This window comes from Macrosteles quadrilineatus, unplaced genomic scaffold, assembly GCF_028750875.1.
Source record: "Macrosteles quadrilineatus isolate MER2022 unplaced genomic scaffold, UCM_ALF_1.0 Scaffold_7__1_contigs__length_78375512, whole genome shotgun sequence".
NCBI classification, from domain to species: domain Eukaryota; kingdom Metazoa; phylum Arthropoda; class Insecta; order Hemiptera; family Cicadellidae; genus Macrosteles; species Macrosteles quadrilineatus.
In genome coordinates, this window is record NW_026542600.1 from 26,385,469 (window position 1) to 26,402,920 (window position 17,452).

A 17,452-nucleotide genomic window follows, 5' to 3' on the forward strand; every position below is an offset into this window, starting at 1 on the left:
CGTCTCAACCATTGGCAAACTGTACAAGCCCTACATCAACGCTTCTGGCGACGTTGGCATCAAGAATATTTACATCAGCTACAACAAAGAAAGAAATGGGAAAAGCCCAACAAGAAAGATGTCAATCTTTATTCATTATGTGTCACTTTGTAACTTTCTCAATGTTTTGAACCATGTATGGTTCAAGGCGGGCGGCATGTTCCGTATTCAAGCGCTATCTAGATATTTCCAGACGTTTCATATCATACAATAACCTTTGTCCTGTCACGTGATGTCTGGAAACCCCAATCTCGCCCCAGTTCTCTTGCATTCATGCAACCACTAACATGTCCCCGGCACAATTAACTCCCAATTGCTGCTCTCATCTCTTAACCCCAAAGTATATTTAATTATTATTAGTGACACATATTAAAAGTGAACTATTGAACATTTGTGAAGTGAAACACTACTACTGCCGGTCCGGGTCTGTGTACGAGCAATACGCAATAGCTGGCCAGCAGAAGAAACTCGTGTACGTCTACCGGCTTCGTCTTCTCAACACTTCAGTTAAAAGGAAGGTACCTCATCAATCTCATTATTGTCTGTTAAATAATTAGTGACAATTTTTTAATATTGCTCTTTCACTATACAGTCCATTTGAACATTTTTAGGCAAGTTTACCCCCCACTCTGTTTAAAATAATGTGTCCAGTTATCGTTTCCAAAATGAACGATTTGGTTAGGATCATAAATCACATGACCAAATCACCAATGTGTGCATCAAAGTATGCCACAGGTTATTGTGAATTAATCAATTAAGAATGGTTGACAGTTTCCATGCCGGTAGGTTGCAGTAAGCAATCGTATTGGAGCATTGTAAACTAGGCAGCTGAGCGGAGTAATTTTAATAATGACAACAAATTTATCGTCCTTGAAAATAGTCGTGGAGACTTTATAGAGTTAAAGAAGCTGTCATAATATGCTGAAGTTGCCGGTGTGATTTTATAATATGAAGCATGAAATGTTGGGATGAAATAAAACAACACAATATATTTGGTTGAAATTATAGATTATTTCTAGGTTTGTTTACTATTCAAATATTAGAATATACTCATTAAGATCGAGTCGGGCTCGAATACTAAAGTATTTGTTTTTTGTTCAACTATTAGAATTTTTGAATATTCGCACACCCCTAGTAAATATGATAACAGTACTGCGAACATTTTCCATCACGATGGTAAAAAAAAAAAAAAACAATACACAACGTTTTGGGATCTGGAATCTGATCCCGTCCTCAGGTGAAAAAACTTAACTAACACATTACAACTAACAACACACAATTGCCCAACCTAAGTTGGAATACACTACTGAGGGTAGCAGTAAAAAATTATGCACTGTATAGCAGTCAAGTCATGATACAACATGCAAATAATAACCAATCACAAAAAACTATAGTCTATAAAAGGTGTAGGGTAAAAAGCTCACACAATGGAATACTAGAAAATTGACACACACTAGAACATGGTAGTGTTCCATTGTGTTTTCATCCATTCAAACCGAAAAATAATAGTGTTGCACTCTGTTGTTAAACCTTATGTTTTATAGCTATTGAACATAATAGAACCTACTTATTTCTTTAGTTGAATCAACTGTCAAGTTTCTTTGATTCTTTTAAAATATGAATACGCATAAAATAAACATGTTAAAATTCCAGAGTCACTGGGGCGGAGCTCAAAAGGATTTTTGAGATAAGAATAAGTCTATATGTTAATCGGGAAAGCTATCATCATGCTAAATTTCAGCCTAACAGCTCACACAATGGAACACTACCACGTTCTAGTGTAGTTCTAGTGTGTTCTAGTGTGTGTCCATGTTCTAGTATTCCATTGTGTGAGCTGTTTACCTAAAGTTTTTAACATCAATAGCAACTTTGCCTTCTTTCGATTAGCATATACTGGCAGTAAACTTACCTTCTGCCTCGAGTTGCTCCTCTGTCAGAAGGAACTTTTTCAGACAAGAGTAGAGAGACCCATCACACTTCTGGCTGCTGTCAGATTCAGGTAGGTTCACAGCTATAATCGTTGTTACATGTTAGTCAGTGTTTCGATAATTTCATTTTTTTATTACTTTTTCATATCTTATTGAAAGCTGAACAACATTGTTTTCAATATACAACAAAATAAAATGAGTGATTTTAATCCTAATTTCCAGTAATAAAGAATTATGTAAGGTAATAAACAACAACAAAAGTTAATAATGAAAGGATTAGGCTATTTTAATACAAAAATATAGTTGTAGAATTATAATGGACGATCTTCCATCGAGAGGTGAGTTTTGCGACACACTGTGAAACCGAAACAACAATATTGTGATTTTTTTGCCAGATGCCACCACATATGATTAATCAGTACAGTTCATTCTTGTACTTTACCTGCCCAACCCTTTTTTTACTCAATAGATTCAACACACAGGCCTCTGAGGCCCATTCGGATGTAAGGTACCAAATTTTAAGAGGGGTAAAAACATACTGTGAATAAACAAACACCAGAACTTGCCTGTTTTTACCCACAATAGCCTACTCTTAGGCCTATGTGTTGGCCATAGCTTGGGCTATGGGCCAAAGAACGAAGGCCTAGTTTTAATCACAGTGAAATATATACACACACTCCCACGACATATTTATCAATAACAGTACTCCAATCCATCAAAAAAAGTTTAACCAACAGATTTTACAAATATTTAACGCCGACAACGACATAACATAACCCCAAAGTGGTGTTTGTTGTTAGAGGAAGACTAGGCTGAACAGATAGATGTCCGATCAGCTGTTGGCTAGTCTTCAAACTTGCCACCAGAGCGCATAAGCCTTGGCCAAGCTGAAACCTTGATTTGGGCAAGGAAGAGAATTATTCTTTTGTACTCCGTCTTCGAAGTAAATTCGTAGTTACACTCGTCCGTTACCTACGCTCACACGATCATCGATAATTCGTTTACCGAAGGTTAGCTATATTAGTTAATCACATTACCTTGATTTACGTTTAATTTTCGTATAACATTTGCATTCTCGTTTCAAAATTCGATTTTAAATATCTAAATTTAATAACTTAAGACGGTGACACACTATCGATCTTTTCCCCGAACAAGACCCCGAACCGAGCAGGGAGAAGGGAGAAGGGAGGTCGAAGGGAGGATGTTCGATAGTGTGTCACGGGTCCGTACACCGATCAAGACGCCGAACAAGACATCAGGCCGAGCAGGGAGACGAGCGCTCTGGAGGCAGTTTTTTGGCGAAAGATCAAAGAAAAGATCGGTCCGATGTACGGTCCGATGTACGGTCCGATGTACGATAGTGTGTCACGGTACATTTTTGCCCCGTACATCGTCGCGAGCGCCGCACCGAGCGGCCGCCTGCGCTAGCATTGATAGTTCTGATTTAATATGGCAATTAAACTCTTTAATTGGTAAAATAAATAAATGTTGGGTAATATGTTGCCGTTGTATGTATGTGTGCGTTGTGTGTAATGTGTGCCATTGTATATGATTTATATTATAATCATTTAAGATGTAATGTTTGTGGTTTGTTTGGTCAAGGTTGAAAGTGTAGAAACCGTTAAATCAATTATATCAATAATATTAAGGTTAAATTAAGTAATTGATGTTGACTTAAATTCTTTCAAAAATAATATAAACATTAATATTATTAAAGGCAATTAAAATGATCATTCTGTAACGTTATTTCAATGAATAAAACCAATAGAAATCAATAGATATAACTAAGCATCCTTTCTAGAATATTTTATTTTTGCGACAAGTTTTCAAAATGCGACTTTTAACAATAATTTTTATGTTATAGAAACTTTTTGGCTTTGGTCTGGTGTGCATTTTTTAAATTGGGACCAGTCGGGTAGTTTCGGGGCAATTTTGAACAGTTCCACGGCACTGCCTCCGCGCTCTCACTCGCACACACTCTCTATCTCTCTCCAAACTTCCTTTTGCCGCGCTCGGTAGAATTCGTCTGGTCTTGGTCATGTTCGGGGAAATGTTCGGAGTAAAATTTTGCTGATATTTATCTCCCTTCTCCCTTCTCCCTGCTCGGTTCGGGGTCTTGATCGGGGAAAAGATCGATAGTGTGTCACCGCCTTTACATTTCACCGACTGAGTCTAGACTTGCCAGTTCCTGCCTGCCAGTGACTAGCGGTGACTATCGTTTAGTTTGAGTTAATCAATTAGTTATGAAATTACGATTTTTCCGTTCGCTTAATGAATAATTATTTCATAAATTTACTTTATTTAGTTCATTGGTCGTTTTAATACCCCAAGAATTTTCGTCTGAGTTCTGAACCCTGTCATTGGCGGGTGATAGAATCAAGTCTTGGGAGTGTTCAGGTTTGAATGATTAATTACAAATATTAATTAGTATTAAATTTATTTTAACTGTATCATGCTAAATTCTTTGTTTGGATGTATTAATTAGGCTCCGTAGACTTAATAGGAATTTTTATGTTATAATTATTTTATATTATATACCAACGTCTTTCGCCAAATAACTTTAGTGTGAGTATTTTTATCACATTGGCTAAGATAGAAAACTTGCTGCCCTACAGAGTCTGTCTAAAAGTTACGCAAAACTCCTCCAAAAGACACAAACGAAGGTGGGGATGATATAGCTCCAACTGAGCGTCTGCAGGATTCCTGAGCGCTTCTAGGACTCTGAGCTGTCAATTAAATTTAATAAATTGATCAGTCAAAACCGTGAACAAATTCGTATCGACCTCTGGATTTTTATCGGCTCATCTGAGCACTACAGGGAAGAAATTTGAGTGGGGCTGGTTCTAGGGATAGGCCTAGCCTGACCTTGTGAATACTAGTTTATTCTCCCCCTAAGACTTAATGTCACATGTAAATGCAAGCACCAAAAATGCCGCAAACCCCTTTTGTTAAAAAAATAACAAAAAAATGTAATAATATGATATTCTGCCAGTATTTTGTTTCTATTGGTATTAGAATGCTCATATCTACAAGGCAAAAAATGTAGTACTGTATTGTTTTGTTTCAATTATCAGGAGAAAGAAGTAGTTTAAGTATTTAGGTGTAAATAGATTAAATCATATTAAAAAGTAGATTTTATTATCAAAGGACAAGACACCAGTTACTACTATTAGCATTTCAAGTAATTTTATGCTTATGATTTAATTTGAGACTGCTCTTAAGGCCTGCACACACCGGAGCGGTGGCGGTATTGGCACATTTTTTCACCTCCCCCATCCACCATCACCGCCACGGTGGTATCACTGCGGAATTCACACCGGAGTGATTCTGCACCACAACAGTGAAAGCAGAGTACAGTAATTTTCAGTCCTCATTTATGAGTGTGCGATCAACAAGTGCAGTGTGTTGTTAGTTATAAATTATGTTTACATTAGACGACGAGGAAGAAATGTTGCTATTGTTTGCTGTGGCTGAAGACATCGATCGCAAAAATAGGGAGTGAGATCAACAAAAGATCAACATGAGATCAACAAAAGGTGATTTGAGAATGGCGATTACCATACATGGGCATGGCAAATACCATAAATTGGTGCATAAACTTAGAAAAGACAAGAAACACAAATGCTAGGCTCATCACACTGGCACAACTGGGCGGTGTAATGGAACATGGTGCGGTGGTATGGACGGTATACCGCTACTGCTCTGCCGTACTGCTCCGGTGTATGCACCCCTTTACTTGGGAAAATCTTCTAGTACAAAGTCCAGCCATCTTTAAATGAAAACCCATCTCCCTAAGCAGGGAAACCATTCGTAATGAATGAAATGAAATGAAATGTGTTTATTGTCCTTAGAATTTTCACAAATTATTGACAAAGTCATACAACTGCTAAGAAGGTTTATAGCATAGTCAGTTAATAAATACAGCAAGATACAATATAGCTAACTACATAAAATGAAACATTTTATAATACATATTTTAAATATTACAATTGAATAGGTGATCTTATTCTTAAGAAAAATTCGTGGGGTTGAAAATAATGGAAGTGATTAAACCGCTTAACCAACAAAGTCCAACAGTACTTTGGTCAATTCGCTAACTCTACTTAAAAATTAATACCAGACATTTCAAAAAATTCATTTAGAGAATAGAATGGGTTGTTCAAAAGCCATCTGTAGAATTTAGTTTTAAAAGTATTTTCAGGATGTTTTCGTATTAAATGTATTAGCTTGTTGTATATTTTAAGTGAGATTACAATATGGCTTTTAAGAGTTTTAGACAGTCTGAAAAAATCTATGGCAGCAACGCTCTTATTCCTTGTATAATGAACATGAGAAAATTGTTTGATTAAGTTGGGATTTTTTAGAACGTATGATACAGAGTCGAATAAATAAATGTTAATCACTGTTGGAATTTGTAGCTGAATGAACAGGGGTTTACAGTGTTCCTGTTGGGGTTCATAAGATATAATTCTAAACAACTTCTTTTGTAAGACTAAAATTTCCTCTATCCTACTGCAATTGCCGTAAAGTATAATATTGTATCTACAAATGGATTGAAAATAAGCAAATTAGGCTGTTTTAATATTTTTTTGATCTATACAATGTATTAGTTTAGTCATAAGACAAATTACCCTTGAAAGCTTAGAACTTATGTAATCAATTTGAGGTCCCCAGGAAAAATGGTAGCTAATAAAAAAAATTTTAAACAAGTTCCTTCCCAATAAAGTTAATTATGAATGACTTGCTGAGGAGGGGGGTAACGTCTTTTAAAACTGATTTAGTAGTTCTTTTCGTCTGGAGCTATATTGTACAGACCGGGAGAAAAAGGTAAGGGTTGCCATTAGATTCCTACTTATCAATTTCATGGCCCTATTTTATTTTTTTTTAAGTTGATCCCTTGAACATGAGCACAGTATTTAGCAGCAGATTAGATCATGAGGACATCAACAGCATTTGAATGGAGGACATGGCTATTGACTCTCCATGAAAACCAGTAGTTCTATATAGATTTAAAATTTTGTTCTTGGCACAGCAGAGTCACAAATACCTGACCTCATTTCATAACTAGTTGGGTCCAGATTAGCATTGAGGGAAATAGAGTAATCCTAAAAGTTGAATATAAACCAATAATGGAAAAATCATAAACTATACCGCTGAAACATAACCATCGTCTCATAAGATCGTGGCGAGATCGTGAACGTCTACAGCAATTACGGACTTGTTGTAACCTCAAGTTCAAAGTACTAAGGCCTAGATATATGTGGTAAATAATTGAATACAGTAGGTACGTATTTTCAAAGACAAATAGTTTATTTGAAAACGAAATCATTCACGAAAATAATATTGCTAGTAACACGCAAAGATACAGCACCGCAACCACATTTCGTGTCCTGAACCAATCATTACGAGTAGAATGAAGTATTTTTATTTATTTATTTATTACATGCACAGCAAGCGCCATTTTACAAGAGAGTTTAGTTGACATTGATTGTCAACTGACATCAAGTATGAACTGTTGTCAACTACAGTAGTGCACGACATACGCAGTTAGTCAGGTCAGACGTGTTGTATATCGATGGGTCAGACCAGCGAGCGTCGATGTGTTTTAGTGTTGTGTTTGTGGTATGTGTGTGTGTGTGTGGTGACTGGTGTGAGGGATGGTGAGCGGAAGGGTAGGTGGTTGCTGTGAGGGGGGTGGAAGTGTTCTGGTTCTGACGCTACGCCGGTGCCGTCCTAGTGACTCATGACGACAGACAGACAACACAACGCAGTATGCTCACCCATCCTCATACTCGCTCCGTACAAGTTCATACGGACCGTTAACCTGATTTGTAAACAGTATAATAACAGTCAGATAGCATTCATCATTTCACTTTGTACTTTCTTAGACTTATATAAAAATAAAACATATAATGATTTTCTTCTGCAACACAAGACGGATTAAAAATATTTTCAACAATTTTTTAAAACTCTGTGCCCGTGTTGGCGCCTCCAAAAACTGGCGCCCGGGGCTCATGCCCCGCGTGCCCCCCCTAGTTACGTCCCTGAGTACAGAACAGACCCGTGGCTACAGGGAAATTGCTATAAATAGACTAAATAAACGGTATCAGCAATCTGACACATACTTTCTCCGATTAGCTTGTCCACAACCTTTTCCATGACAAGCGGTGGGAGTAAATACATGGTATTTATGGGTAAAATCACAAGAGTTGCAATTATTTTTACAACATTTTTACACCATTGGGGGAGTAAAGAAGTAAGAAGTAAAAAGGAATATCTCAGACTGCCTGATAACTGGACGGTCTGGACTAGCACAATGCCAGATTATAAAGATTTAACTAATTGTGTTAGCAGTTTTTTTTAAAGGAATTGATTGTTTTATAACAGTATTAGGCTAAAGCGAACTGAGGAGTGCCAATTCTATACTTCCCAATGCTGTGAAGTGAATAAACAAATAATTCAAAATATACACTCAACAATAAACTAATATTACCTGCTTCAGGTTTCTTTTTCAGTTCTGCAGGGAATAGAGTTGAATATCGTGGTCTAATCAAATCTGAAAGTTAAAAATTAAAATATTAATAAATACACCAACCATTATAACATACATTTAATGAATATGAGAACCAATTATTTATAACAAATTACTTTATTAAATGACAAAAAAAGTTATTATTTTTTACACCAATAAACGGTATCAGCAATCTGACACTTACTTTCTCCATCACACACACAAACATGCGTACGCAAGCACAGTCATCACTTCAAAAACCATTGTATGTTTTTTAGGGGGACCTCATACGGATATTTCCACCAGTAACTCAAATTCAAAAATGTTGATGAAAACAACATTTGTAGGCCTATCTATATACTAGGTATAGGGGGAGAAAGTAACAAGATTTAAACTTTTGTCAGAACAGAATTATTATAACTAAAATTAAACCATGATTGGTATATTTGACTCTTATATTAATTATTAATGGGTGGTATTGCTTGTAACAGCAACATTGTGATTATAGATCATGGATTCTTCATAAACTTTTAACCTACTAGCATCTTTGAACTTACACATTATCCTTTTTGGCTCACCTTTAGCGTAAGATATTTATTTTATAAGCTCAGACCATAGGCAATATTAGGTTGGGCTAAACGTTGGCTTTATATATATATACATATATATATAAATAAAATTATAAATAAAACTTGAAACTATGAGAACCATAGGTGTAAATTTACACCAGGTGAAACTTTTATTAATCTGCAATGGATACATTCAAATTATGACTCAAAATCAGTGTTTCCCAATCTTTTTTCTTAGTGTAACACTTAACAAGACAACAATATTTTGCGTACCATTTAGTCAAATCAAGTAATTATTTAAGGGTGGAAGGGTGGTTTTATTTATTGTAGGGATGGACGAGATTGGATTTTTAGTTCGAGACGAGACGAGACGAGATTTTTTATTTCTCATAAAATTTCGAGACGAGATCGAGACGAGATTTCTCTTCTCATACACAACGGGAAATGCACGTTCGAAATTTTTACCTGATTTTGTAACATTGTTAGATGACTGTTTAAATACTAAAATAATGATAATAGGCAAGAATATTTACAATCTTTCATTAAATAACATCAGCATAACATTTTTTTATTAATCACGCCTAACTTATTAAAAATGCCTACGATTAGGAAACATGGTGATATCAGTTAGGATAGAGTTCAACTTATCCTAAAATAAAATAAATCATAAAATAAAAGCAATATTAATTTTTATAAAATAGTTACTTGTTTTGACTTTTTTATAGTAATAAAACATTCCTCACACTGCTTACACTTAACAAAACTTCTCAAATGTTATTAAAGTAATGTTATTAAAATAATGAAAGTAATATTTACATTAAAAGAATTAATTAAACAAGAACGCCTTTGAAAAGGAAACACAACTACAACACGCTCCTGTATTGCGGGTATTGCATTGACTTTCTGCAGGCGTTTTTAATTTTTTTTTTTTTTTTTTTTTTTTTTTTTTATTCTCGTCTCGATAAAAATCTCGGCCAAAAAGTAATCTCGTCTCGTGTAACGAGATTGAAAATTTCCCGAAAATTTCCCGAAATTTCGAGACTTGACCATCCCTAATTTATTGTTTTGCTTACCTAACTAACCTATTCTCCACCACAAGTACAATATTTCCTGGAAATTATATTTTTGCATCTAGACTGAAGTACAAAGCACCATGGGCAAGTTTTGAATTCGCTGATAATACTCGAGTGCTAAAATTTAAAGTAAATCACTTAGTTTTTACTAACAGCATAATCTCGTCTTTATCTTGCTGACAAAACGCAGTTGCCGATGGATTGTAAATGAATACTGACACACCAGTCCAAGGAATCCTGACATATATACATATAATACTCATACTTGGAACGTCACCAAATACTACTGCAGTGGTTTACCACAGGTTGGGAAACACTGCTATAAACAAAACAGCGGGAGGACATCTGTACTGGCCCGATAATGACTCCTTTGTGAGTCAAAACCGGTTGCAATTTAGCAACACATTAATCGCATAAATGCAGGCATTTACACCAATTAATTAGACATTAAAACTATAAGAGATTCTTGCCTTGCTATATCTGTTGTATTCAGCATACAGGTCTGATGCCTGTAAATAAAGCTAGAGTGTCTTGTCAATTGTTTTTTAGAGGAAAAAGCATGACATTTCACAAAAATGAACTTATCTGAGCAAGAAAAAGCAACTTACTACTCCAACATTTTCATTACAAATATGTTTCATATTTATTATTCAATAAAACTAGTCCAATTGCACTTGTTTTTAGAAGGGTTAATACTCTGAAATGAAAATCAACAGAACACTAACTGTTGGATTACAGTGGTTAAGCATTTCTTTAAAACCATTTTATCTACGTTATTGTAGGACAAACCCAGAGAAAAATTAACATACTTTTTTCACTTAGGTCTTCTTTCATAATGAAATGAAAATACTTACCAAAGTATTTGAGTGTGAAATCAGACAGCTCTGATTTACGTTGTGACATCAAGATGAGCATTTCTTTTTCATACGCATCATGATTGGTGGCTCGCCAAATTTTAAACTCTTCTTTCAGACACTGTAATTATATGACTAAGTAAATTTACATAGCATATTGCTTTGATAAATGATATAAAAATATGCTCTTTTGAGTAAACAAGAGATATACAAAAACATTTTATCATACACATCTAAAAGATGTTTGCATAACACACTTTCTGAATGATTAAAAAAATAAAACAAAAAGAATCGCTGATTCCTTTAGTTTTGTTTAAGATAAGGATGTGGTTATGGCCATTATAGTTCAGTCATTTTAGGGGAAGAAACCCCGTCTAACTGGAAATAATTCTCTAAATGGTGAAACTTTGCACTTGTGTAGTACTAATACCCAGTAACAACATACCAAAAATCAACATTAGTGCATGCTGTGCTGTGCTGTGATTTTCACTTTCTTGACCATATTTCACAAACCATTGGAAATACAGAATTTTTTTCAACAAAAGCTAAAAAACACAAAAAATAAATTTTTTTGTAACAGCAATATTACTCGTAAATAGAATGTGTCAAGTTAACCTCAGAATAAGCCACGTCCCCAATAACTTTTAGTAACTACCGTCACAGAAAACATACTACTATAACCCAGAATGCCAACCGCTTGGTAAAAAGCATTAAGTGTTTTGAGAGAGCTTTGCCTGTCAATTCGTAGGCAGCGCCACCAGCGTTACTATGCTGAGTGCATGGCAACGCTGGTGGCGCTGCCTACGAATTGACAGGCAAAGCTCTCTCAAAACACTTAATGCTTTTTACCATGCGGTTGGCATTCTGGGTTATAGTAGTATGTTTTCTGTGCTACCGTGCTTATTCAAGTGTAGTGTAATGTATAAACAATACCCTCACAGCAAACCTTCAGCAAACCTTTGTTACAGCAAACCTTCAGACTAAGTGAATTCCCCTTTGTATAATTGGATTTTCAATTAAATCTATTTAAATAAGGTAGTTAAATGCAGATCTCGTTATCACCGAGACAACAACATTTACTTATGGGTTTTGCCAAATCTTGTGTGACAACCAAGCTATCGCCGAGTTGCCGTCATCGCGAATGACGATCTTGTTGTCCGAGATTGCAACATTTACTTACGGGTTTTGTCGCAACCGAGTGTGACGACCATGATATGACTGAGTTGCCGCAATCGTGAATGATAATCACAATATCACTGAGACTGAAACATTTACTCACGGGAGTTGTCACAACTTTGACGATAATCGATTTTGTAGGTACCAATTATATACAAATTGGAACTGCCGCTGAGTTGCAATGACTGAACCATTACTTTTTTTAAATACGGCTTGATAACAAATGTATGTAGCTCTGGGGACCATTGTTCAATGACTACAGATGTCAGTGTGTCTGCTTTCCAACAAGCCTACCCCCACCACCCTCAGACAACCTGTCGCTGAACAGTGTGCTGTAGAAAATAGATCACTTTTTTGCCACACCCTGTATTAGATTCCAGAAAGTGACATCATTCTTTTATGTTTATGATACATATCGTTTCTGTTCTAATATCCGTGGACGACACCATTGTTGCCACGCTCCGTGATCCCAGTGACTAACGCATCACAACAATGCTGGTCACCAGATGTTCAATGTCATTCATTTTTTGTTGCGGTTCAATAAAGAACTTTTATAATATAGATTGCAGTTCGTAAGAAAACGTTTGGTAGGTAAATAATTAAGAATGAACACTCGATGTATATAGAAGATAAATTGGCTTTACAGCTTAATTAAACGTAGCAAAACTGAAAATGAAGATGATTTACAGATAAAAAAAAATAAGTTATATGTTAGGTTAACTTGAGGTCAAAATTAATAATGTTGTTTTATTTAGATTAATTAAAAATACATGGTTTAACAAAAATTCCCTGCGAACCCCTGTCATTAGGTCCCGAAATGCTCGACCAAAAATAATCTCTGCTTTCGCTTCATTACCCTCTGTCTCTTGAACATATTTTTTAGGCGTCGCTTATATAATCCGTGACTATTGTCTGGTCATGGACTAAGTAATCCTGAGCTTCTGAACCACCTCTTTGAAAGAAATTTACCTTACTTTATCAAGGGTTGTTCTAGAATTAGAGCAGAAGTTTTTTTTTATTTCTTTTAACTGGTCAAATATATGAAATATAGGCTAATTTGGAAGATATAACAATACTTGTTGCAGCATTGTAGTGTCATAGCCTGGACAATAAAGTCGATAAATATAACTTATATTTAAAAAAAAACATTGAAACATTGTCAGCAATTACAATAGTAAGAAGTAACAGTGAAAAATATAACTATTGTACAGTACAGCAAAGATAAAATAAATAATTTATGTACTTAAGTAGCATTTAGAGAGGGTAAAACTCCTATAACAACATACCTTGTCCTGTGCGTCCTTATATGTTCCTTTAGGATGCACCAGCTGTCTCTCACATTTATACAGTTTTTCCAGCATAGAACGACGAGTGAAAATGTCTGCACCTCTTTTATTGGGGTGTCTGTCAGTAATCGGATTTGTGGGGGCAGCATCCTAAAAATAAAGTTTAATATATTACATAAAAATCATTATATACCCAAATAGTATTTTTTAAGCCTAAATAAACTACTGCATAAGTAGGCCTATCTAAATAAATGTTTAAAATATTTAAAAAAATTATGTGTTATTTTGTCTACCAGTAAATTGAAATTATTTATAATAAAGCAGATTAGTGTATATAGTGCTCGCTTGGAAATCAAAATGTTGTTATAGTCCTCGCCACCCTAAGTTGAAGCAGCCCAAGGCCGCACGGCGTGTATCTAGTGCGGCCTTTGGCTGCCTCAACTTAGGGTGGCAAGGACTATAGTTTGGCCCTGAAATAAGTCAGAAACTTAGGATGATTCAAAACTGGACACAGCTCTTCTTAACAATTGGGATTTTTGATTAATTGTCCGGTCTAGAGAAACAACCGGTTTTAGTTAGTAACAAGTCTACACAAGGCATCTTAATCTTCAACACTCATCTTTTTTTAAACTTAATATTTGTAGGAAAATCAACAGTAAGCATTAATTTTACTTAATTGGGTCACGTATTTCAAGAACATGGCCGGATTCAGCACTCTGGCGCCCATAGAAAAAGCAAAAAAAAAAATCTTATAAGGAAATACATGGGGAGCAAATTTTGTTTACATATAAGCCAAGTGGGACTGTAGATAGATATATGCCGAGGCTTGATGTGAAATCTGTGCGTGCATACCTTCAATTTGAGACCTCATTATGAAAATCTGTCGGGTAAAAGAGCCAAACGAACTCGGAAAAGAAAAACCGAAATTAATTCTCATGAGAAATACCCGGGGAGCGAATTTTGTTTACATACAAGCCGAGTGGGACAGTAAATAGATATATGCCGAGGCTTGATGTGAAATCTGTGCGTGCATACCTTCAATTTGAGACCTCAATCATGAAAATCTGTCGGGTAAAAGAACCAAACGAACTCGGAAAAGACAAACAAATTTTTTTTAAATATATATGATAAATAATCAGACACTGAAAAAACAGCTAAAAGCACAAAATGACTACCTAAATTTTGTTATTTACAGTAAGTAATTTAAAACCTCGTTTAACCAAATAAAACAATCTAATCATTAACAATAGCTCATCCCCTGGTTATACAGTATTATAAGAACTTAAAACACAAATCTTAAAATTAACCCTTAAATAAAATTTCGTCGCCACTAGTGCCAGTGTCACAAAAACGAACTAGACATGAATAGCAATCATTAGAATTTACAATGTGATGAGAGGTCTACTTAAGTTGGTTGTCTATGGTGATACTATAGCCTGGTTATGGTACTACTGCATCTAGATTATATTTGCAAAAAAAAGCAAAACATTTTGACCAAATCATACCGATCCACAGGCCTGAGAAGAGAATGTTAGAATTCAAACGACGCTTTGGAGAGTATTTAATCCTTCTATATTTTTTTGTTAATTAGATGTAGGCTACTCATATTTTTCTAAACGTTCAACACAACATATATTTTAACTTGATCCTGTAGGACATTGTAAGCTAAACAAAAGATTTGTTACAACTATCGTTTTGCGGGGTGAGGGTGATAATAATGTCTTGACAATAACATTGGCGTGAGCATGTGCCTCTTATTAAGCAGTCCGAGCAGTAATGGCGAACCAGCATAGTAGCAGTAGACGATGTGTAGGCCTACTGCTCGACAACATCCCTACTGCTATCTCCTTTATTTAAGACCTCAATGTTTATGCCTAGTGTCGAAAAAATAGATCAACTTTACCACAAAATTCATTTGGGAAATTATATACGTACTAAGGTGACCATGGGAACCTATAGAAATTCACATATCGTTAGAAACTAGATTTTTAACTGAAAACAATGGTGCAAAAATGATTCTGCTGTCACAAAAACTGAATAAACTACGATCGTTGGAATTTTATTACTGTACAGTAATACCTCTTGTCTCTGTCACCATTACTATGTTAAGTGAATTGAATACTAACACAAACATGAACTACTGAAAGGATTGTCTAGGGAAGAAGAAGAAACCTAAGACGACAAACATTAAGTTTGTACAAAGAGGACAAAGCGGTAGAGGCATTTGTAAATGCAACTGAATGTTGATAATTGTGAACTAATCAGCTCTTAATTTAGACATGTGAGGTCAGGTGTAATGTGGATTCATGATTGTATTAAGTGTTTTGAAGTTAGGTTAAATTAGGAAGGTAAAGTTTAGGTTATTGGGTTTTTTTTTTATTATTATGTGTATTGTGTTTAAGCCACTATTTTAAAAGTTCAAAAACAGTCTGGAGATAACATAAATCACCAACACGATTCATTATAACCTAAACTTTAACTTCCTAACTTAACTCCAAAAACACTTAATACAGTCATGAACCCACATAACACCCGACCTACCTACCTCACATGTCTTTTCCATCTTATAAAAACAAATTTTTATCTGTTCGAGGAGTTTAGTTGGGTTATGTTTGGTTAGTACAGTATCAATTTGTAATATATCATTGTTTTAAGAAGTTTGGAGATAGATTAAACATATTGGCTAGTCTAGGGTTGGTGAAGTTCGCCACTACACCATTATCATATGGGAAATAAAGTTTACATGGTGAACACCTAAGCTAAGCCGCTCGGTGAAGTGAAGAGAGAAGAACCAAACAAAAAGTATTCCTTCTTAATTTTTCATAATCCAGTCTAGCCAGGAATGAAATATGTCAGACCAAGAGGTGTTTTTTTATATGAATCTTAATTTTAATCAAATATTTATATTGGTACTAGATGTTTTTCACGGCCACCTTTAACTCCAGGCCGAGTCCTAATAGAATTGGCAACGTTGCAAGTAGTATTGTCTAGAGGTCCCATAAGACAACATGGCAGACAGGTGAAACCAGCTCATTAATTCACATATTATTCATTTAAATTTAAATTTATGGACATAAATTTATTAAAAGATTGAAAATAAAACGTATAGAATTGAAAAACAAAACAATGTTTAAATTGAAAATCTATTTTTGTACATTAAATTGGAAAGAAGTTATTCTGAATAAGAAGTTGTTCTGATCAAGAAGTTATTCATTAAATTGGAGCCAATATTTTAATCGCCCAGTAACTAAGCTTTTGTATTCTTCTAAAATAAACAAATACCATTAGCCGCCTCCTAACAAAACAGCTGTTACAACCCTACTTGCGATGTTGCCACTTCGAAGGCCACGGCCTGGAGTTAAAGGTGGCCGTGAGTTTTCACATGTTGAGTTGTTGGGTTGTTAATGTAATATTTGCTTTAAAACTACATAAAATCAATCAATAAATGTGACTTGGGCTATTTATTAACTTTGATTTTAGAGTGTAAAATATTGATATGCAGATCAACGTTCCTAACAACATTAAAATAAAATTCAAACGATCGTAGTTAATTTAGTTTTTGTGACAGCAGAAACATTTTTGCACCATTGTTTTCAGGTAAAAATCTAGTTTCTAATGATATATAAATTACTATAGGTTCCCTTGGCCACCTTACGCTTAATTACGGTAGCCTACCATTATTTGTTCAAAAAAAATTCAAATTCATAATGCTTTATTAGCCAGAAGTTTTGAAAATCAATTCGCAAAATATGCTTTGTGGCTATTTATTTTTATTTCTAGAAATTAGAAAAAAGTTTTCCCTTCGGCCGTGCGGCCCCTGGGAGTTTGCGCCCATGAGCCTACCGGACCTTTTGGGAAATCGGCCCTGATCAAAAAGTGTGAGAGGGTAACCAAATTAAAAATTAATTACAGAAATGCGTTGTTCGAATTTGTATAACACATACAGTAGTTATTATCATATATTTCACACTAATGGTAGGCATAAACTTCGGATCTAAATCATTTGAAGTTTCTCA

The 17,452-nt window shown here is 35.0% G+C and overlaps 1 protein-coding gene across 2 annotated transcripts in view; it reads right to left on the minus strand.

Moving 5' to 3' along the window:
- Positions 1 to 17,452, minus strand: part of LOC128998204 (RNA exonuclease 1 homolog) — an 80,848-nt gene that overhangs the window by 31,206 nt on the left and 32,190 nt on the right. For both annotated transcript variants that reach the window (XM_054424226.1, XM_054424225.1), the window contains exons 7-10: positions 13,437 to 13,586; positions 10,975 to 11,095; positions 8,461 to 8,523; positions 1,949 to 2,050 (exon numbers count right to left, since the gene is read on the minus strand). In XM_054424226.1, the coding sequence (XP_054280201.1) occupies positions 1,949 to 2,050; positions 8,461 to 8,523; positions 10,975 to 11,095; positions 13,437 to 13,586 (436 nt within the window). The remainder of the gene's footprint in view (positions 1 to 1,948; positions 2,051 to 8,460; positions 8,524 to 10,974; positions 11,096 to 13,436; positions 13,587 to 17,452) is intronic.